Source organism: Cinclus cinclus, chromosome 13 (assembly GCF_963662255.1).
Source record: "Cinclus cinclus chromosome 13, bCinCin1.1, whole genome shotgun sequence".
In the NCBI taxonomy this organism is placed as follows: Eukaryota; Metazoa; Chordata; class Aves; order Passeriformes; family Cinclidae; genus Cinclus; species Cinclus cinclus.
The window spans coordinates 1,381,273-1,403,226 of NC_085058.1; the positions used below are offsets into that span (position 1 = coordinate 1,381,273).

General features: G+C 38.2%; 1 protein-coding gene across 1 annotated transcript; it reads left to right on the top strand.

The window, feature by feature from the left end:
* The first annotated feature begins 4,356 nt into the window (after positions 1–4,356).
* CHRNA5 (cholinergic receptor nicotinic alpha 5 subunit) lies at positions 4,357–18,595 on the top strand. The gene is made up of 6 exons (XM_062501100.1): positions 4,357–4,462; positions 12,790–12,941; positions 13,222–13,266; positions 14,587–14,696; positions 15,641–16,472; positions 18,434–18,595. The coding sequence occupies exons 1-6, from the start codon at positions 4,357–4,359 to the stop codon at positions 18,593–18,595; spliced, it is 1,407 nt and encodes a 468-aa protein (XP_062357084.1).
* The last annotated feature ends 3,359 nt before the right edge of the window (positions 18,596–21,954 follow it).

Consider the following 21,954-nt stretch of genomic DNA (forward strand, 5'->3'; position numbering starts at 1 on the left):
GAATGCAATATATCAGCATCTTTTGCAGATTTCTGGATCACTGATGATGGTTATATACAAGTACTTGGAATATGCTCTAAAAGCAGCAATGCCAAAATGGAGTTTTTTCTCACTTCTCAAAGATTACTTGCAACAATATGTGATAGATTCCAGCAATGCTTTCTGTCTTCTAGAAAACTGTTAGAGCATCTGAGCTTGTGTTCATCAATGTATATAGTTAATGAAAGGCAATCTGTTTTGTTTAATAGTGTAAGTATTATCAGCTTTAGAATATAGACTGACTAAAATATTTTTCTTAGAAGCATCTTTTTCTAAAAAAATGGGGATATCTCATATATGCATTTTTTGGTTAAAAGAATTACCAATACCATTTCTTTGCCAAATGTGACATCATTTGCTGGTAAAGGAGAACTTTTTAGATACTTTAATAATAAAAAGTTGGAATGATTTTAATAAATGTATCGAAGCATTGTGATAAGTTTTAAAAGATCTATTTATTTAAAGGTTTTGTTTGCACACAGGGGAAGAAGTACTGTCTAATACTTCATGAGTATAATCTTTGAGCAGTAAGTACCAATTTGATTTAAAAAACCATAATCTCTCCTGAGTGCCATAGCTGATTGTGAGCTGAGCCTCAGCACTGCCTTGGAACAGGCAAGTAACTCTAGCTGGCAGTCATGTCCAAGACTTACAGCTGAGTTCTCCTAACTGAAATTTCATTTGTGATTCTTTTCTGCATTGAACCTGGGGCAGTAAGCAGATGCTGGAGATCTTTCATGATTAGAATCTTCCTGAGACACCTGGACACTAATGCAAGATTTTTACCTGTTCTTCCTAGAAATAAGAGCAGTGTTTGACTGCATTGGCCTATTGTGTTGATTCTGGCTTTGTGTGTTAAAAAAAAAAAAAAAAAAAAAAAATCACCACCAACTGTGCCTTACCTGGGAGTGGTTTGGGGATAAGTCGTAAGAACAGAAAAATGATTCTGGCGATACATTTGAGGTATCTTTGCTAATCAAAACGATCTTCCTGTTCTTTGTATGTTTTTGGTTGTTTTTTTTTTTTGGTGTACGTAGTGTTTACATAGAGTTTACAGTGTATTACGTAAGTATTTAAAATATTTAGCTATTGGTGTGGATTTAATGTTATTTTAAAACAAGAACTTCATGTGGTGCTGTGGAAGGTGACTGATTTTTTGAATTAGGTAAAAGTATTTAATTAAAATTGTTTGCATAATATGATGTTTGTGAACTTAAAAAACTGGCTAGCTTATATCTCACTTGAGTGCATGATAGAACTTGTTAGGGCAAATATGCAAATATTCACAAATAGATTGTCCTAAGAAATTGTAACGTGGTTTGTTATTCTAAGTAGTTTAAGAGATAATGAAACTACCGCTTCTCCAATAATTACCTGTGTTGTCTCTTGCATCTGTCAGTGTTCAAAAGTAGTTAGCTTGTTTTCTAGGTGACTGTATTCTGTTCAAATAAAGTCAAATTAACTTCCAATACTGCTTCTTATATGACCTCCTTTAGGTATGCTTCCCTCTTCATCCAAATATTTTGCTTGTCAGTTACAAAAGCACCCAAATTAAGAGACAACAAAGGACTGATGATGTTTCATTGGACAGGTACTTCTGGTTTGTTATGTATTTCTAAGGTAATTATTTATTCTTTCTGTTCATAACCTTAAAATTAGGAAAAAGTACTTCTCCACTGTGTTGTGAAAATGAATGTAATGACTGAAAGGTGTTCAGTGGTTTCTAAGGCCTCAGGACTGTATGTGATACACAGATAACACAGTTAAGTATACAAGACATGCAAGTCCAAGAAGCTGGTGCACTCAAATGCTTCATACATGAGAGAAGTTATTTAAATGTCTTTCATTTTCTTTAAAGAGTATTTTCCACTACAACTCTTCTGCAGTAGAAATTATTTTCAAATTTTAACTGCAGTAATTTCTACTGCAATAGACAACCTGCTAAAGTTACTGGATCTAAGAGTACCCTTCACTGGCTTTAATCTGGAGAAAATTTAGCTTCACAAAGATTTTAGAATATTTCTTATTTTACAAATAGAACTGAGCAGCTGGCTATTTTTATCCGGGTTTAATTTGGCATTTGGCTTTCCGGTTAAACTACTCTTCAGTGCAGAGCAAAAGCTGCCATCAGCCAATTTATGGCAGATTCTCAAGAGCGTGCTTTAGCAGGGACCTTCAGATGTCAACCCTCCTGCTGACAAGAGTCCTTTGAAAGGCAGCATTACTCATGGAATTGTTTAGGCTTTCACTCAATGCTAAATATTAAACTTGACATGCTGCTGATACTATTATCATTCTGTTCCAAGTTCAAACCAGCAGGAAAAAATAGCTACTTATTTTTAACTACTGTTTTTTAAAGCACTAATAATACAACATAATTATCTTTGTGCCAGATGATACTACATAAAATATTTAGTAAAATGTTAGGCATGTAACCCAGACAGTTTAATCCTTTTATATCCTACAGCATCTGTTTTGCCTCATTAGGACCCAGCTGCATACAAATCCACAGTTATGTAATAAAAACAGTTTCCCATGTCCTGCACGTTGTGGCAGCTATGTTCAACATTGGGAGCAACACATTATGGCTCTAAAATGCATCTACTGCAGTGCACAGAAATAGAGATTTTACCTGATAACTTCATGTTAGGAACACCAGGTGCAGTGCAGTAGTGAACCAGCTTCCATCAAAAAATACAGCGTTGCAATTTGTAATTTCAGTAGGAATATTACCCAGTAATTCTTGAAGCACTTAGAAAATATTAGTGCTACAGAGAAGAAAAAAAGGAAAAAGGTGGGGGTTTGTGCCCTGTTTTGGGCTAAAATATATTTTTCACTTACTATAAAATCTTGACCACTGCATGTACACTGAGCATTTCAAAATAAGAGTCATGCTTCATCCTTTACACAACTATTTTGATTGTGGAAGATATGCCATATACAACTGGATTTTCAGTACATAAAATGACCATATTTACTGCAGAGCATTCAGATCAATAGAGCCTGTCACTAGAAGTGTGGTGGAAGAAACTCTTGTGTAAGGAGTTTTTTGTGTGCTCGTACAGACTGCATTATTGTCTTGCACAACCCAAATATAGCTGCAGGGAGAGATAATACAGAAAAACACCAGTTTAAAAATTAAGAAAGGAATTGAAATGCTCCAGTATTCTGTCTTGGTCATTGAAAAGATTCACCGTTTACGCAGAGAGATGCAGTTTTTCTGTAGAATGAACAATTGGTATAAAAGAATTTTGACAACTGACAACATGCTTAAGGAAACTGCTGTTTTGGGTAGGGCTCATTTTAGAAAGCTATAAAGTTGCTAAAATTATTTGAGTTAAATAAGGACCATTTTCCTGAGGAATCCAGTATCCAGCACTTTTCATGTAGAAACTGATTAACACTGTAAAGTCATTTAGCCCTTCTTTCCAAGTCTCTTCTCTCTATAAATTATTAAACACTGTCTTAGATGTAAAAAATGCATTAATGCCAGCTGCTTCTATTTTTTGTGGCAATGTGCGCACTATACATTTCCATCAGGATGATTTAGGAAAAAAAAAATCACTGATTAAATTTCACAGTTTGTGAGTTGAAAGTTGTTTTTTGTAACAGATTTTATTTATCTGATACAGAAAAGAGTGGTGTTTTCTGTAGAGTATTTATTATATATGTTGTATATCTATAACATACCTAAAGCTGTGCAAATATCCAAAGTCTTTTCACCTTGCATCAGTTCATCTATTTTAGATTAGAAGTTCCAAAATATTCCGAATTAGAAACTTTTTAAAAAATTGTACTGATTTAGAAATCAGAAATTTAAAACCCTACTACTGAGTGTTTCAAATGCAATGGAAATCAGAAGTTATTTTTTCCGCCAGCAGTCACTTACACGTGCACCCTCCCAAAAGCACGGTGCAGCAGCACCAGCAGCAGGCGTCGCCCGGGTGGATGTGCCGGAATCACCGAGCGCTGGCGCTGCAGCCGCGGGACAGCGGCCCCGGCCCGCCGGGCGCGCCCTGCTCGGCCTCGCCGGGAGCGGCTCCCGGGCCCGGGACGGCCACGGGGGCCTAGCCCGTGGGTGGGCGCTGCCGCCTCCTCCCCGCGGTACTGCCGGGAGCCCCTTGGGCGGCAGCGGCTCCGGACCCGCGGGGGGCGGTGAGCGCCGGGCCGGAGCTTCCCGCCCCTCGCCCCCTCACGGCCCCCGCGGGGCGGGGCTAGCACAGCCAGGCTGCCGCCGCTCCCGGAGCCTCCCGGCTCCCGCCGCTCTCGTCCGCCGCTGCCGCGGGGCTCGCGGGCAGCGGGGGCCGTGCCCCAGCCATGGCCGGGAGCGGAGCGCGGCTGCGCTGCGGCCCCCCCCCGTCCCTGCTCCTCCTCACCTGGCTCTGCCCGCCGCTGCTCAGCCAGCACGCGGCCACACTCGCGGGTAAGGTGGCTCGGGGCGGCCGCGGGGGTGAAGGTCGGCGGGGCCGCTGGGGAGAAGTGTGAAGGGTGAGAGGCGGTCCGTGAGGAGCCGGGAGGGTGTGGGAGGAGAGGGCTGGGCCGGCCGGCGGTTCGAGCCCGCTGGGAAAGAGCGGTGGCACCGCGGGCGGCGGGAGCGGTTCGTGAGGGGAGATGAGGCGGGGTTCTGCGGGAAGGGGGGAGCGCTGCCGGCGGTGGGCTCTCTGCGCACTGGCTTCGTTCTCCGCACCGGCAACTTTTTCCCGGACGAGGTTGAGGTAAGGCTGGTGCCGGGTCCGGTGGTGGCTGCTGAGGGAGGATCGCAGAGCTTTGAGAAAAGAGCGGGACCTCCGGAGCCCACTGTCAAATGGGCTCACCAGGGCTGCCCCCTCACACTAAACTCTGCTAAACTACAGCTTTTCAGGTGCGTTTTCAGTCTTGGCTGCCTCACGTTTCATTACATTGCATACACTTTCTAAATGTGTGTATATATAACTCTTTAAAGCTGCCACAACTTTCAGTTTTTGTTCTGCTTACTTTTTGAGAGGAGGTGCAGTTGTAGGTTTGTGTTGCGTGCTCTGCATCTGCGCCCGCTGCAGAGGTAAACTTGCAGAATTTATTTTCATAACTAATTTCGCATATGGGTGTGACTGCACATGAAAACAACCCTCTTAAGAATTTATAACAGAAGTCTCTTCAGTTTGGTCGTGTGTTATTTCTTTGACTCAAAAGAGGCAGTCTCATAATTCAGTCAGGATTTAACTTTCTGAGTTGAAGGATGTAAAATAGAATGTGAAACTTGAATATTTACAGAGTTACACAAAGATTAAAGGAGCAAAATCACTGCCCTTCCACAGATTTATTTAGAAACAGTTGTTTCAAAATGTTGCACTTACATAATTTTTAAGTACATTGCCAAGAGTTTTGCAGAATGTCTTGAAACCACAACTCAATAATTACAGGCAGAAAGAAAATTAATGAAAGATAAATTTGACTTCTTTATATATTAACTGAAAATTGAAAAAGTTGATTGTAAATATGGTTTTTGGAAAGTTGATTGTATTGACGTCTAGGTTTTAATTCAGCCTACAAATACTCAGTCTGTTATTGCTGAATGTGTTTTAAAAGATTATTCTTTATCTCAACATTTGGAAAAGTAGTGTTTTTCATGTTTGCATGACAGAAGATGCAAAATCATGATGCTACATTATGTAATTTATATGACTGCAAGGAATTACCTGCAGTCAGGGTAAGCCAAGTTTTGCCTTTTGGCACAAGACAACAGTTTGGACTTCACTGAGAACTGATTGCATATAGTGAGGCTAAAGGTTTCTTTTCACAACTTGTTTTCCCTAAAATAAAATGAAATTTGCTATAGGAGTGCTTGTAAATTAATTCGATGTTTCCTCAGTTAACAGTGAACTAGTATTTTATCTTGGATAACTCTGAATTGTCAGAAGAAAGTACTTGCTGATTTAAAATACAGTCAGAATATAAGTTTTGCTGTTGCTCTGAATTTTAAACGAGCAGGTGAAGCTCGAATGCCCAAATGGAGTTGAGGTTAACAACAACCTCTAGCCCTGCTGCAGACCTCTGATGGTGTTTCCTTGGCAGTTCATCCACCCAAGCTTTTCCACTCAGTTTAGTGGATCAAATGCTTCTCCCTAGCCAACAGGAAGCTGCAATTCTCCCTGCTTGTGTAGGTTTCTTGTGATTTTTCTCTTGAAATATTTTGTGCTTTCTTCAGAGATTCTTAGGGGAATAAACATGAGCATTGATTCGTGGAGAAATGTCTGTGTTGATTTGTAGAAGGAACTGTAGAAGGAAGTACTTGCATAGTTCCCCACTTTTTAGAGTAGTAAAGCCTAGGGTCTGTGTGATATTAGAGGTTTTGAAATCTCCTGCTCTTTATCTGCTATTGAGTGATGTAGCTGATTTCTGTGAGCTGTAGGGTTCTGTGTTCCAGTGTATCCAAAACTGGAATGGGGCTGAGTGGGCAAAATGCTCCTGAGGCAGAAGGTAAGGCCAGAGCCCAATGTCTGCAGCACTCGGGGCTGCACTGGCAGCTTGTGAGAAGCCCTGGCTGTTTCTTATTTCCATAAGGTCTTTTTTCACTTCCATTTCAGATTTGTGTGTAATTCCGTGGCACATAGCCTCTAAATTTATAAATGGTTGTACTTACCAGATTCTACATACTTGTTCTTCCTTGTGTTCCTTGTGCAATCTGCACTTCCATACACCCTTTTTGCTGCTTGCTTTCAGCACTCCTCGGTGCTGCCTTCGCAGTCCACCTTCAGTCTTCACTGACAGCTTGGCAATCAGTGAAAACGATGCAAGGATTAAAAGTGGTACGAAGAGAGATGGCATAATCCCAGATCTGTTATAGGAAAGTCCTGCTGCATTCAGAGTGGCAGAGTTTTCCCCCAGGGCAGGCTGACACGAAGTAGCCTTTTCCTGTGGCTGTTGGGCAGGAGAAGGATCCCAGTCCTGTCTGTGGGAGCTGAGTGCAGCACACTGGTGTGTCAGTGAACTGGGGGGAAGTACTGTGGCACGGCGCAGACCTGCAGTTACAGCTGAGAGGGCTGTCGCTGCTGCTGGCAGCATGTCACCAGAGAGGTCAGGGAGCTGTTTGGCACCTGGTGTGGGCTTAGCCTGGAATCCACGGCACGGGTGTTCAGAAAGGAAGGGGTTGTGGTCCGGTTAGCTTTTAATCTAAAGATTGACTGTTAGTTCACGTCTATTTCTTGGTTAGTTTACAAACCACGTGGCGGTCTCCTATGGTTACTAACCGGACTTGCATTCAGAAATACGTGCCATAATTATACCTTTCTGCTCAGCTGTTAGGGGATAGTTTCATTCTCCTTTACAGCTATCAGGTTATAACTTTATCATTTTAAATTTGAGTTGGATGTAAGAAACACCTTCCCTGCTTTCTTTCTTTTTGTACTTCTGTGCATTTTGGTAAGTACTAAGCAGTACTGCAGTTCAAAATTCCTCACAGTTTCATGTCCAATATATGTAATTTTGTTTTGTTACTGGCTGGCTGGAGGTTGATGTACTAGGTGAGAGAGAATGCACAAGTCCTCCCAGTGACTTTAAAGTCACTTTTTCCATGCTTGTAGGTGTGGTAATGGGGTTTGCCTTTATTTTTTGAACAGGGGAGGAAAAGGTAGTTCTGGGGAGTTCAGAATGTAGTAATTGGTTTTCCTGACTTCTATTCAGTAAATGGAATTGCTGCTTTGACTTACAGACATCCTAGTTAAGATGATTGTGATCTTTCTAAATGCTTGCTGTTAATTAAATGCTTGACTGTGATTGGATTCTAGGTAATTGCTGATGCATAGAAGAAAAAGTAGGCCAAAAAATTAAAGACCATGCAGGAAGTATGACTCATGATCCTTTTCAAAGGGTCAGAGGAATCTGTATAAAAATAAAACTTCAATGTAATACATTACCTCTCTTTTCTACCTAATGAAGTAATGATGGGTGATCATCTTAATAAATATGCTAGAGTACTGAAGGCAGGTGTACTGTATATATTCATTCACCTTTCAGATTTCTAAGCAGGTTGTTAGCTGTAGTATGTAGCAGTTAGATTTGTGGATAATAGTTTGTGTTATAACAGCCCAGAGTTAAAGAATATAACATTAACTGCAAAGTATGGATATTTTGCAATGTTTATTGTCCTTAGTAGTGTTTTTTTGTTGTTGTTGTTGTAATGGTATATGATTATGAACATGCATTAGTAATATATATAATAGTTCTGAATATAGACCTAAACATTATACTTCTAGAAAGTGACCCTTTTCCTTTCCCCATGATCCTCCTTTGAAACTGCACCCAGTAGTGGCATGAAGAAAACCTGAGATCATTAACACTCAGCTCTGTCAGTTAGGAAATGCTTTGAGTTGCTCTGTTTAATTTAGAAAATGCTTTGAACTGCACTGTTTTATGTGTAAGGACCAGTGTTACACCTGCACTGCCAATCTGGCTCTTAGACTCTGTATCTAAGGAAGTGCAGAGGAATACAGAGTTCAAAGAAAGCTTATTATTTGGAGGAACGTGGACTGTGATGTTCTTCTATTTAAAAACAAAGATTTATGAAAATGTGTCTGGGATCAAGCTGAAACACTAACTATTTCACTGGTAATTCTTATAAAAATAATAATGTTGCTGAATCATATTAAGATGGAGGAAATTTAATCCCATAATGGTACAGTAAATTACAACAAAAGTGTTATTATTTTGTAAAACCCATCTTTTGTTTCTTATCTACAACGCTTAAAAAGTCAGCCATCAGTATCCCATGCAAATTTTTACTTGAGAATGTTAACAAGATAAATAGATATGTACATGTTTCCTCATGCTACTCATGCATCTGACGCCCATGTAATGTTTCATCCTGTTTTCTAAATAGTTCTTGCAAAGTACATTAATAAAAAGTTTGTTAAATACTTGTGGAGGAAATGGTAGAACCAATTTTTTTAAATACAATATTTTCAAGGTCAAGTGTTTCATTAGAATTTTTACCTAGCCTTTTGTCAAAAGTGTTCTCCAGCTACTTCAGAGTTTAAAAAACTTTGCTTTGTGCATAAACATTTACTTCCTTTGTGCAGAATTTAAATTTAGGCCATCCAACATCATAATGTGATTTTTTGGGGGGGGTTTTTTGTTGCTTAATATGGACTCATACTGAGTCTAAACCCACCATACTGAGGGGCAGTGAGAAGAGTTTAAGGTACAAATAATAAAGTGAACACTGTCATTGGGAATTACCACTGAACAGTGCAGAGAGCGAGCTTTGATTTAAACTGCAGAGGTTACCTGGCCTCAATAAAATGAAGGCACACAAATACAGGCAGGCTTAGAACTGCCCTTCAAAGGCTACAGATCCTCTGAGTATTTTTTAGTACACTGGACTAGTGGCAGGGGGGAATGTTGCCATAATCTCCTGCCCTCTGATTTAGTATGGGATTGTACTTGGATCTGTTTGTTTCCTAATCTTGCTAGTCACGGGTTTTAACCTTTCTGATTTTCTCCAGCCAGCACAGCTACCCTGCTGCCTTAAGCCACTAAAACTGTTTTACCTGTTTTCTTCTCCTTGCATTTTTTCCACTTGTCACCAGCTCTTCACAATTTTTTAATTGATTTTAATACAAGGAGTAACTAGGAGTCATGGCCCCTTGTTGTAATCTTAAAATCATAGACACATGGAAAAGAGATAGAAAACGTATGCAGTCTGTGTAAGAAATTATTTGAATGGCCCTATTAAATAAAATAAAAGGTACAAGGTAGGGGTGATTACTTATTTTATTTTTGCCAAGTCTTAATATACTGTTACCATTCCCAGCCTCCTCATGGAGCTCTCCTTTGTTTAAGATGTGTTTTCTAGACCAATTTACCCCATATATTAATAAACAGAATAAACCAGAAATACTGAAAAGCGTGGATACATCTGTGATCAGAAAAAAAAATAAAATTTAACTATATTGTTAGTATGTAATGGTCCCTGTGATAGATCAGTGAGTATACTATACTATGCTATATTTCATACTGAGTATGAAATGCTTGAAAAATAATCTATAAATACATAAAAGCAGTAAAGGAACATGCTCCCTCTTAGCACAGCAGAGGAGATGCTGTGTTTTAAGAGAAGCCTGATGTGGAAACAACACGTACCCTGAAGATGCTGTATTGTTGCAAAGGAGGTCGTCTTACAGGAACACAGAAATGGTGAAAGTGCAACTTTGCCTCTGCATTGTTTCAAGGTCAATTAATGGAGAGATAATATCCGGCTGCACTGTCAGTCTTAAATTGTACAAAAAATTCGGTTGAGGGTTGTAACTGGAGGAGGGAAATGTAATTAATGCTAATATAAAAATCAAGTATTTATGAAATATTAGGTTGAAATATACACAAAGCCATTCATAATTCAGGAAATAGGGATATATAAATAGAGAAATTGTGTTTTCAGGAAGCATTCTTTTGGATGTCTGTGAAATGTAGGGCTTGGCAAATCTGCGTATAGTTATGAATAAGAAAAAATCCTGGTTTAATGAGGATAGACTGAGCCAGTTAAATATATTTTGGCACTTGTACATTTACAAGATAACTTGTACATGTGCAGCATTCTGTTGCTGGATCCATTTTGGGAGCAATTCTTACGTGCTGTGAGTTCTCCTGTATCCAGCTGGGTTATCCTAGCAGTACGGTGTGAGCTGCCCATCAGTCGTTGCACATCCCGCAAGTCCACATTCTTGAAATGGAGATATGTCCAACTGTAGAACACATACAAATAATAGATCTTGAAGATCAGTAAGTTTGTGAGCAAATAAAATGCATTCTAAATAGAAAGATTTGTATTTTGAAATGGAAGGGTGACCTGTCTTACACCCCAAATGTTGATTTGGCCCACAGCAAGAACCATTCAGCAGCACGTTGGTGTAGGGTAGGACTTGTAGGAGAAAAGGGTCCTGCTGCTCCCACTTTGCTGCTCCCATTTCTTAAGCTACATTCTGCTTTTGCTGCTACTGTGGCACTTCAGAGAAATCCAGTCAGTGTGTCAAATAATATTAATATTTCTACTGGACTGGGCCACACCTGCAGTGCCAAAGGCAGGAGCTGCCTTGCTGGGCTCTGCAGTGCTTTGGGTGTTTGTCCGAAGGACCTGTACATGAAGCTTTTTGCAGCACAGCAAGAATCCACTGATGAATGGAAGGGAACTTTAACCTTAGGCTGCCTGTGTTAATTTGTCCAGGCTGCAGTCACTTGGGGCTGGGTTAGGTCCATTCCAATTAATGGCTTAATTGGTGTCAGCCGAGCCTCTGCCACAAAGGCTGGATCATGGAAGTGTTGGTCAGCTCTGAGGTAGCAAGTTTTTTGTAAGTTTTGTGGGAATGAGAACTGATCTCCTATGCAGGTGTGATACTACCTGGCATACTGAGTCATCCCAGGCAATTCTAAAATCCTAGTCCTCTTCAGTATCTATGAATCTCTGATTTTCTGAATGTTGATGGTAATGAACTTCAACTAGACATTCTTTATGCTGCCTTTAATTGACACTTTGTTTCCTTTAGCTTCTTTCATGAGAAAGATTAAATCCACCAATGTGTTTTCTGCCTGTGTTGTTCCTAGCTGATCTACTTCTGTTGTTTTGACTAAATTCACCTCCTCTCCAAATGAAGTAATGTTAATCTTTTAAATCTCTCCTTGTATGGATGACTGTGTCTGGTTTTAATCTGTTTATGACATTCTCTGGTGGTTTTCTGCTTCTGATATATCTTTTTTTTAGATGGATGCTGTTAATGAACACGTGATTTCTAGAGAGGTCATGCCACAGTTTTATGTAATAGCATAATATTTTAAGTCTGCATTAAAAAGAGATGGTGGTGAGCTCCTTTATTTTGCTTATGTTGTCCTTTAAACTGATGATAATAATTGCTAAGTCTTTTTTTGGCAGTAGTTCCCTTTCACATTTCATCGGTAAGTAGTAAAAATCTTTATCTAGAACATCTGTCAGTGTTTTCTGGTGGTCATCCTAACTTATGTCTGGGGATTGGAGACCCTTCCCTGCAAGGTGATGTGTGTAGTTTGTGCTTCTAGAGGCAGCAGCCATCTTCAGCACTTTCACACCTCCTTTGAAAGCTGTTCTTGCACAAGTTGTTTAGCTAGACACAGATCTTCCCTTTTTTCCTTCCTTCTCTCTCCATCTTCCCCAAAATGACCCCTTGAGAGCTATGAAAAAGAACTAGAAAGGTGCATTCCAGGCAGTGAAACATTAGAATGGGTAGAGTCAACTGGTAAATAGTGTGGCATATGCATCTAAGATGCAAAGCAGCGTGAGGGAAAGTGCTCTACAAGTGCAACAAGATTTGTACATGGTAAATGTGCCCAAACATTAGAAGAAATACATTAAACATTAAGAGACTGAGGTTTCAAACTGGATTGCAAGTTATGCAGTATATACAGATGTGTAATGTGGGTGTAGGTTGACAGAGCTTCTGTCCCTCATAGCTTTCAGTTTTTGAGGAGTTCCATGGTTGTGTGGCATTGGGTCAATGATACAAGAGCTTTTTGCCTGCTGAGATTAGGTTAATGTTCTTGAGTCATCAGTTTTAAAAGCATGATAATGGTATGAGGATGCTAATAAAACCAAGTAACTTTATAAAATTCTGCTTCCACGACCTTGGGTATGCTTCTAGAGAGAAGGGGATGAGATGAGAAATTGAATGCTGTATCAAAAGAGCTGTAACTGTTTGGACACAAGAATACTAATTTGAATCAGTGTTTATATTTTTTTTTTTATTATTATAGTGGTATCTGAACCTTCTTTTATTGCTAAAAGTGAAGATCGTTTGTTTAAGCATTTATTTGAAGACTATCAAAGATGGGTTCGTCCAGTGGAACGCTTGAATGACACAATAAAAATCAAGTTTGGCCTTGCCATCTCTCAGCTAGTAGATGTGGTATGTATAGTAAATTTTTTCCCACTAACTTTAAAAGGAGCATAATTTCATGTGAAATAATTGTGCCTGTTAAACTCAATAGATTAAGCATCTTAAATTATAGTCTGTGTAATAAAAATGCCCTGTAGATGGATATATAATGTTCTCATATAAACATACTTAGTGGTTGGAGTGTGTTCAGCAGTGTGTTTTGTATTTTCAGTTGCAGACCTCTGTGAACTTAAGCAGCTATTTCCTATGGATAGATTATTTTTTGTGTGATATGTGCTTTATTTTACAGGATGAGAAAAATCAATTGATGACAACAAATGTATGGTTGAAACAGGTATGTGTAAAACATTGATGAAAAATTCTGAAGCTTCATAACTGCAAATAAAAATTTGGGAGAATTTTTTGTAGTTAATTGTATATTCAAAAAACTTAGTTCTTGCATGTAATTTTATTTCACATAGTGTCTTTATAGAATGTCCCTGGAAATGCTTTAAATGATTAATTGTGGCAATCTTCTTAAATAAACCATAACAACACGGTAAATAAAACTTCACCAAATTAAAAGAAATCTAATATGGCATTGCATGGCCATTTAATATACCCAGGTATATATATCCAACCTTAAATTGCTGCTTCAGTACAAAAGTTTTCATTCAAAAGCTTTGTTTAGGAAAGTATGGTTGGTGTATTCTTCTGAATAATAGTTTTGAGGCCTTTTTCCTATGGGATATTTGAAATTATTGGATACACATTACTGAAGAATTCTGATTTCAAAGTTAAATATGCTTGCTAGAAGGAAATACTTTTTTCTCCTGAGAATATTTGGGTTTCGGCAGGAAAAAGCCTCAAGATTTGTAATTGTAAGAGTCCAGTGCTAAACTTAATTGCCACTATTTACTTGTGTAATGCTGCTTACAAATCATTCTTGGTTTACCTAGAAGGGTCTTTGCAGGTGCTGGGTGTACTTACTAGCTTTTGGAATTATTTTTGTTCAGGCTAATTCCTTTCTGTTTGTTTATTTGATTTTTTTTTCTTTTTGTTTCCCATTCCCTTCTTTTCCAGTAACTGTAATTTTAGGCCAATTTTGTTTTGTTTGTTTTGTTTTGGTGGTGTTTTGTTTTTGTTTTGTTTTTTGTTTGTTTGTTTGTTTTTGGGGGGCTGTTTGAAAATTTTGAGACTAGTCAGCAAATATGAAATGGCCATATAATGATTCTTTGTACCCTCTTTAATACTTTTTGCTGCTCTTCTTGAAGTTGAACCAGTTTTAAGACTTGGAGCATGATGGGTTTTTTTGTATAATGAAAATGTCTAAATTGCTCCTGATTAGCTTCCAGTCATTGGTATTCATCCAGAACAACCTTTCTTCAAATTTAATGTATATAATTAAATTACATTATAATAGCTCTTATAAATACATGCTCTTAAAAAGGAACATAATATCTTAAGTTCTGTACAGAAACATTGTCAAGTAGCTCTTACAACAGAAAACAGAGTGAGGTAACTACATGCCTGTTCAGCAAATTCATTGTTTTATGCAAACTTTAGAAACCAGTTTGATTGCTGTTAATTGCCTTGTTAGCTATTTTCATCTGGTTTCACCCTGCTTAAATCCATTTCCCAATAATAATGATTTTTACATCTCACATATGCACAGGAATGGATGGATGTAAAACTAAGGTGGAATCCTGAAGACTATGCTGGAATAACATCCATCCGTGTCCCATCAGATTCTATTTGGATTCCAGATATTGTGCTGTATGACAAGTAAGATTTTAATCTTTTCATATACAAAATGCATTTGCTCTGTAACTTCACTGGCCAGACTGCTTCTAGGAGGCTCATGGGACAGACGTAATGTGTACATTGAGTGGGCTAAGAACCTGTGGAAGAACTTCCCTCTGAATGCACATGCACTTCGCTGCCATGTTAAATGCTCAGATGTTTTCCTTTGCTTCTGAATGGGATTTCTAGTCCCTTTGAAAAGGTTGTTTCCATTTTCTTGTGTAAACTTTTTTCTTAATGATAAAAAAAATGTCCTGCACAGTGCTGCGCATAAATAGTGTAGAGTGATGGGAGTGAAGCAACTAATTTATGCTGTTGTAGATCATATTCAGCATGGAATTAAAGTCAGGTACATTTAACTGTAAGGGAGGGATTGGGTTGGTTTTGTTTTTTTCTTTGGAAAATTAGTAGATCTCAGGAACAATAACTTTTGAATTAACCCTTCTGCACAGCTCAAGTGCACATACAGCACTTTTATATTTCCTGACTTGTCGAGTCAGGATAAAAGGCTCTTGCAGTAAACTCAGGTTTGGACACAAGCATTATTGTACCTGTTTCATGACTCTTTTTCTTCAATAATTATGATTTGTCCAAATTTAAAAGTAAAAATTTTTGTCTTACTAATAGGAACACAAGAGGTGGGTCATGCTGTTAAAAATCAGGATTTTGCAATCCTTTTATAAGTCACTGGAACCACAGAAAGTTGCACAGATCTTTTCAGGACTTGAAAATGTTCTTCAGTCTTCCAAAGCTGTTTACCTGTGTGAGATTCAGATTTGAGGGAAAAAAGTTGACTATGAAGACAATACACAATTTTGGCTATTAAGGGATAGACAGCTGAAATGATAATAACAAAGCATAATTTCTTCTTTAAAGACATCCCCATGCCCCAGTGTAATTGCCTGCACTTCTCTCTCTTCTTTCAGTGCAGATGGACGTTTTGAGGGAACATCTACAAAAACCGTGGTAAAATATGATGGCACCATTGCTTGGACTCCACCAGCAAACTACAAAAGCTCTTGTACTATTGATGTAACATTCTTCCCTTTTGACCTTCAAAACTGCTCAATGAAATTTGGTTCCTGGACTTATGATGGCTCACAGGTTGATCTAATTCTTGAAGATTATGATGTTGACAAAAGAGATTTTTTTGATAATGGAGAATGGGAAATAGTGACTGCAACAGGAAGCAAAGGAAACAGAACTGATGGATGCTGCTGGTATCCTTTTGTTACATACTCATTTATAATTAGACGTTTGCCACTTTTTTACACTTTGTTTCTCATTATTCCTTGTATTGGGCTTTCATTTCTAACTGTCCTTGTCTTCTATCTTCCTTCAAATGAAGGTGAAAAAATTTCACTCTGCACTTCAGTACTGGTATCTTTGACTGTTTTTCTTCTTGTTATTGAAGAAATTATTCCATCATCCTCTAAAGTTATCCCACTTATAGGAGAGTACTTGGTGTTCACGATGATATTTGTGACCTTGTCCATCGTGATCACCGTCTTTGCTATCAATATCCACCACCGCTCCTCGTCCACACACAATGCCATGGCACCCTGGGTTCGCAAGATATTCCTGCACAAGCTGCCCAAGCTTCTGTGCATGAGAAGCCATGTCGATAGGTACTTTGCTCAGAAGGATGAGACAGCAAATATGAACGGATCAGAGTCATCCAGGAACACCTTGGAAGCAGCTCTGGACTCCATCCGCTACATCACGAGACATGTAATGAAGGAGAATGAGGTTCGCGAGGTGGGTGTGTCAGTCCTGCTGCACTCGTTTGCTGCAAGTGGGAATTAGATTAAAAAATTACACGTTCTTTACTGTGCAGCTGCATATTAAAGGTATGCTACAGGGCTGTGTAGTTATTTCCACTGGAAAAAAGTGCAAATATGGTACAATACTGAGAATATTTGGCTGATACAATGCAGTATTTGGGGTCTTTAAAAGTCTTCTGCTTTCTTCTAGAAGTTCTTGTCATTAGTTACACATTGTCTTTGACAAGAGCACGTGCTGTAACTGTTCCCTACAGCATTCCTGAGATGTCAGGAGAAGGAGCTCTTTTTCACTTTAGATAGTACCTGAGGGCTATCTTGAAAAATGCACTTGCCTTACATTTTCCAAATAAATGCTGCCAAGACTTACCTTGCGGCTTTCAATTCCGAATAGTAAGAGTTTCAGTGCTCTAACTTATATTAGTTTAAATACAGGCTATAGCCATATGTTGGTCATTTTGTGCTCAGATGAAACATGGACTCAATTCCTAAGTGTTCTTCTCTACCCTTACAATTATTTGTCCCTAAGTTTTATCAGAAGATGTCAGAGGCTTTTTTTCAGTCTGTGCATTTGCACTCTGAGTTATCCTTAATGAATGTGTACAATATTTGTGTAAGAGCATTAGAAATCCGTGTTCTTCACATGCTTTTTAAGCTAGCACAATTGGTACATCAGAGACTGAAATGCTGTTTCCAGTCTAGTGCAGAAGTTCATAGAAATACAGAAGTTTGTTGTGTGCTGTCTGTTTTTGATGGCAAAGCCTCAGGCTCTTTCAGTCTGTATGGGAATCGCTGTTTTCAGAAGGCTCTGGTGGCTGAGGATGTTCTCCCATACAAGACTAGGAGTGATATGCCTCCTCTAATGTGCCTTCTCGGGACTTGATTCTGTCATTGTCACCAGGGACATGGCCTAGATTTATAATACATGTGTCTGCTGTACTGTTAAAGAAGCATCTAATAACCCTGCATTGTAGGAACAATAGAAATAGAATTGTTTGCTACTAAATACATAATTTCCTGTAAATTGAAGGTTGACTGTGAGTGACAAGTAGTAAGCATTTTGTTTTTCAAGTGTAATGTTGTTGTTACTATAAAACTTGGAAATTAATATACAGCTGACTGGGGATTCACTTGTTTTGTTATTACTGGGCTCCAGAGAATGCAAACTTTAATTGCAAAAGTTGTTAACACTAGACAGCTAGTGCTATTGTAGCCTTATATCTTAGGAAGCACTAGGCTTGGGAAACGTGGATAGCTCCAGTTCAAATCCAAGACAATTGTTTGGCAGCATTTCAATTTGCTTGCACAATTATATCTGCAATACTTGCAAAACTTTGTGTGGATAGGAATAATTTTATCAAAAAGGAAAGTAGTCTTGAAACTACTGGGAGTATTCTTCCCAGTGTGTAATTCTGTGCAGCTTTCAGCAGCTGTTTGTAACACAACAGCTGCTCTAGCAATTAAAAATTTAATTTCAACAATTACCAATTTTAAAAAATATTATTACTATTTGGGGGGTTTGGTTTTGGTTTTCTGGTTAGTTTTTTTGTTGTGGGTTGGTGGTTTTGGTTGGTTGGAGTTTTTTTACAAATTTTGCTTCCAGCTCCTACTTAGGAATTCCATGTTTTGATGTCATGTGCCATCAATCCTGCAGTATGTTAGAAAATGGCAGGCCAGTCTCATCTCTATAGATGAGGATGTTTGGTGCTTCTCAGGGTCAATTTCTGCATAAAAATCTACATTGCTTATCAGTCTTCACAGAGGGTAGTTGCTTCTGTTCTAACTCACAATATAATTATAAAATGTTGCTCAAGAATGTTATCATATGGGCATGGTTGAAGAAAGTGTACTTTTTAATAACTAAGAATTGCAGGATTTGGTACTGTTTTTACCTGCTCTTGCACACACTGACCAACTCTTGTGATCTTTGTGTTTCAGGTTGTTGAAGACTGGAAATACATTGCTCAAGTGCTTGATCGAATGTTCTTATGGGCTTTTCTTCTGGTTTCAATAATTGGATCACTTGTGTTATTTATTCCTGTTATCCATAAATGGGCAAGTATAATAGTACCTACCCATATAGGCAGTACAAATGCATAAAACATTTTTGGAGCCATGTCCTACTGATCTGGCTCTTAAGTTTTGCAGTAGCTCTGTTTCCATGCATGTTCTTTGTAGGCATGTTTCTGATAGAGAGGAAAAAAAATTCCAAAGTAGAAAATGAGGTTTTTCTTAAAGCATGGCATTCCCAGGACGCATAGAATTTGTCCAATTTGCTTATTGCCAGTCTACTGAGCTACTGCTAAGCCAGGTCAGAATTAAAAGAACTTGATCAAGCCATGGCATGTATGATTTATCAAAAAAGCATACACTGACACCTACTGTGATGTAGAAGGATTTCAATTTTTTAATGATAATCACTGCAGTCCAATTATTAAATTACTATATAAATTGTTATACTGAATATTAAATATTTTCAGTTACACAGTAGAGTTGCTTATTTCAATTTAGCATACAAAAGAGAATTTTTATTGGCTCTCTTCAGTGTGTTGTAGAAGTCTGAAACTTTGCCAGAGTAATTTAAAATAATAATAAAAATATAAGTTAAACATCCTGTATATATAATATACGACTAAGAACAGCAATTTGGCCGTGTTTGGCCTTTATAAATTTTCAGTGGAATTTACTCCTAGATTTTAAAGCTTGTTAATTCTGTGATACCAACATGAGCATTTAATAAGCCTTAAAATGCCTAAAGCATGTGTGTATATTGATGTCTCCATCAGCTTTGGAAAGGAAGGCAAAGGCAGGTAACTGAGTTCCCAAGTTGCATAAGGGAACTGGAGCATTCCAGTTTCTTTACTCTTGATGAAGAATTTGATACAGTATGTGAGTTTGCAGACATGTTCATTATTTCCTGTCTTTGGGTGTTTCTCAGAATTAAGATTTTAAGCACAGGCAGAAGGAATTTATGGAGCATCTTTCTGAAGGAAATGGGTTATAAATTATTATGCTGTGGAACCAAATGGAGGTGATTAATGATTTTCACATTTGTTAAACTGAACTTGAGCTAGCTACCTTGGATTAGTTCTTTCACTTATAAAACCATATGCAGCAAGGACTCAGAGTTTTCAATATTTCCTTTTTCCGAAGATCACTGAAAACGAACTTGCCATTTTTCAATTATTCCATTAAGATGTATTTGTACATTGATTCCAGTGCCACCTTTCTTCCTTTCTTAGTAGCTTAATTTCTGAAAAGGACTCTAAAAAGTTGGGGGTTTTCCTACCCTGAAGTTTTTTCAGTGTTGTTCATAATGTAATTGCATCCTGTAGGCCTAATACAGGAGTGCCAGGCTAGAGCAAATCTTAGGAATTTTTTGTTTGCTTAAATGACTACATGAATAATATGTCTAGATGAGAAGCTTTAATGTAAATGGTGGTATCTTCAATGATTTGAAGTTTTTATAGTGATTATAAATTTGAACAACAGATACATATTTCTCCTATACCCCCTCCCAGATCTTTAGAATAGCCCTGCACTGATTATAATAGTGATTGCTTATGTCATAACTTACATAATTGAATATTTATTTCAAAGTGCTTTAATCTGCAGGATATTCTTGGGTTTGTGTAGCTCACAGGTAGGGAAATGATATCAGGCAGGCCTTTTTTTTCTTTTTTTTTTTTAACAGCACTTAGGGAGTCACTCTTCAGTTACATACTTGGATCTGACATTGGATATCCATGTTTCCTCTATTCCCATCGTAAATTTAAAGGTGAATTTGCAAAGATTATCTGATTTAATTTATATTAATATAAGAGCTTTAACTTCTCAGTATTACTGGGGTTAAACAATGCATCAATGACTTTCTCTGTGTACAAGTTGCAGTACTTCAGATAGTTTGTTTCCTCTTCAAATGCAACTTTTCTTTTTAAAGTCTTCCATAGGTTTGAATTACTGAGATTTACTCTTACCTGAAGAGAAAGTGAAGTGAGTACAACTGTAGATTAGATCTATATCTTATTATTTGAATTCCCCATTCCATCTCTTTCCCCCTGTTAAATGTCTTCAGGCTGCCCAGCTATATCATGATGGACAGCACATTGCCCAGTGGAATCACTCTGTTTACTATAGTAACTCAGAGTTTTTGCAAATGCATTAATTTCTTTTAGTGACTTCTAGTCTGGTCGTGCTAGATTCAGATAACACAGCTGACACTGGAATCCTTGGGGTCTTCTGCCTATCAGGTGTGTCTGAAACAAAAGAATGTTAATATACTCAGAAGCATGAACTTTTACTTCTGTAACTTACTGCTGAATGTATTGAACTGTAGGTAATGATGTCTTATCTAGATTTTTGTCACTCACTCAAAATAAATGAAAAAAGGCACAATTATCAACGATTTGATTCTCTTTATTTTAATAAATGTTACATCACTTGATACACTGTATTTCCACAAAGTTTTCGGTTTGGTACAGAGAGAACAGTTTGTATTTTTACAAAATATGATCTGATTACAGTTTGTGTTGTATTCTTTATTCATGATCTTAAATAATCTGCAGTTACTGATTTTTTTAAAAAAAGAAGATATATATGCATAAGCAACAATTTTAGCACACTTTACAGGACTATTTTTGTCTGCCTGCCTTCCCTTGGCATAAAACACTTCACTGCAGCAGGATGCCTCTGTATCCAAATTATCCTGTCAGAATATTCTGATCCTTTGCATCACTTGCAGATTGTCTTACCGTGTTTTACTTGTACACAGTTCTAAACATCATTAGGTTTGAGCAGCTTTGTTTCCTGACAACTTTCATATACATTGCAGTCTGGGGATGCACAGTTTGCTTTATGTCTGCTTTATTACCATCATCTATTCTTTACCTAATTGTTTTCCTTTTGTAATAAACCTCTCCTCACTCCTTCATTGCCTCTGTGTGGGTCAGTTTGTCCAGCAGGTGGCCATGTCTGCATTCCAGCCCTTTGGTACTTGTGCTTCCCACCACTCCATCCTGGGGAGGGCATTCATGGAAGTCACTAGGCACTCCTTCCAGAAGATCCTGTCGTGCTCTGAAGAGGCTTGGCATCAGACTATGAAACAAACCTAGCTGCCCAAAGCACTCAACCCATCTTGACTTTCCAAATATTCACGTAATTTTCCATTTCTTTATTAGCCCCTTCTTAAAACATTCCTATAAGGTTTAACTGCCTCCGTCTTCTCCAGTTATTGCAGGAAGTAGCTGTAAAGCATAGCTTGTATTATTTTGAAATTAGCTGTCATAAAGGTTCCAAAGAATTTCTTTTTCCACATTTTGAACAAAACTGCCTTGGTCAAGAGAAGCTGAATCCAAGAGAGATCCTTGCTCTATTACACATGGAAGAGACATGAGGTGCTGGGAGGAGGATGCAGAGTTGGTTGGCAGTTTTATTTGATTTCACAATGTTTTATTTAATCT

Excerpts from the sequence above, each read along its gene's own strand:
- CHRNA5 (XM_062501100.1), top strand. The coding sequence starts at position 4,357 with ATGGCCGGGAGCGGAGCGCGGCTGCGCTGCGGCCCCCCCCCGTCCCTG. Across the intron at positions 4,463-12,789 it reads GCACGCGGCCACACTCGCGG|TGGTATCTGAACCTTCTTTT; the intron begins GTAAGGTGGCTC and ends TTATTATTATAG. Across the intron at positions 16,473-18,433 it reads AGGAGAATGAGGTTCGCGAG|GTTGTTGAAGACTGGAAATA; the intron begins GTGGGTGTGTCA and ends TTTGTGTTTCAG.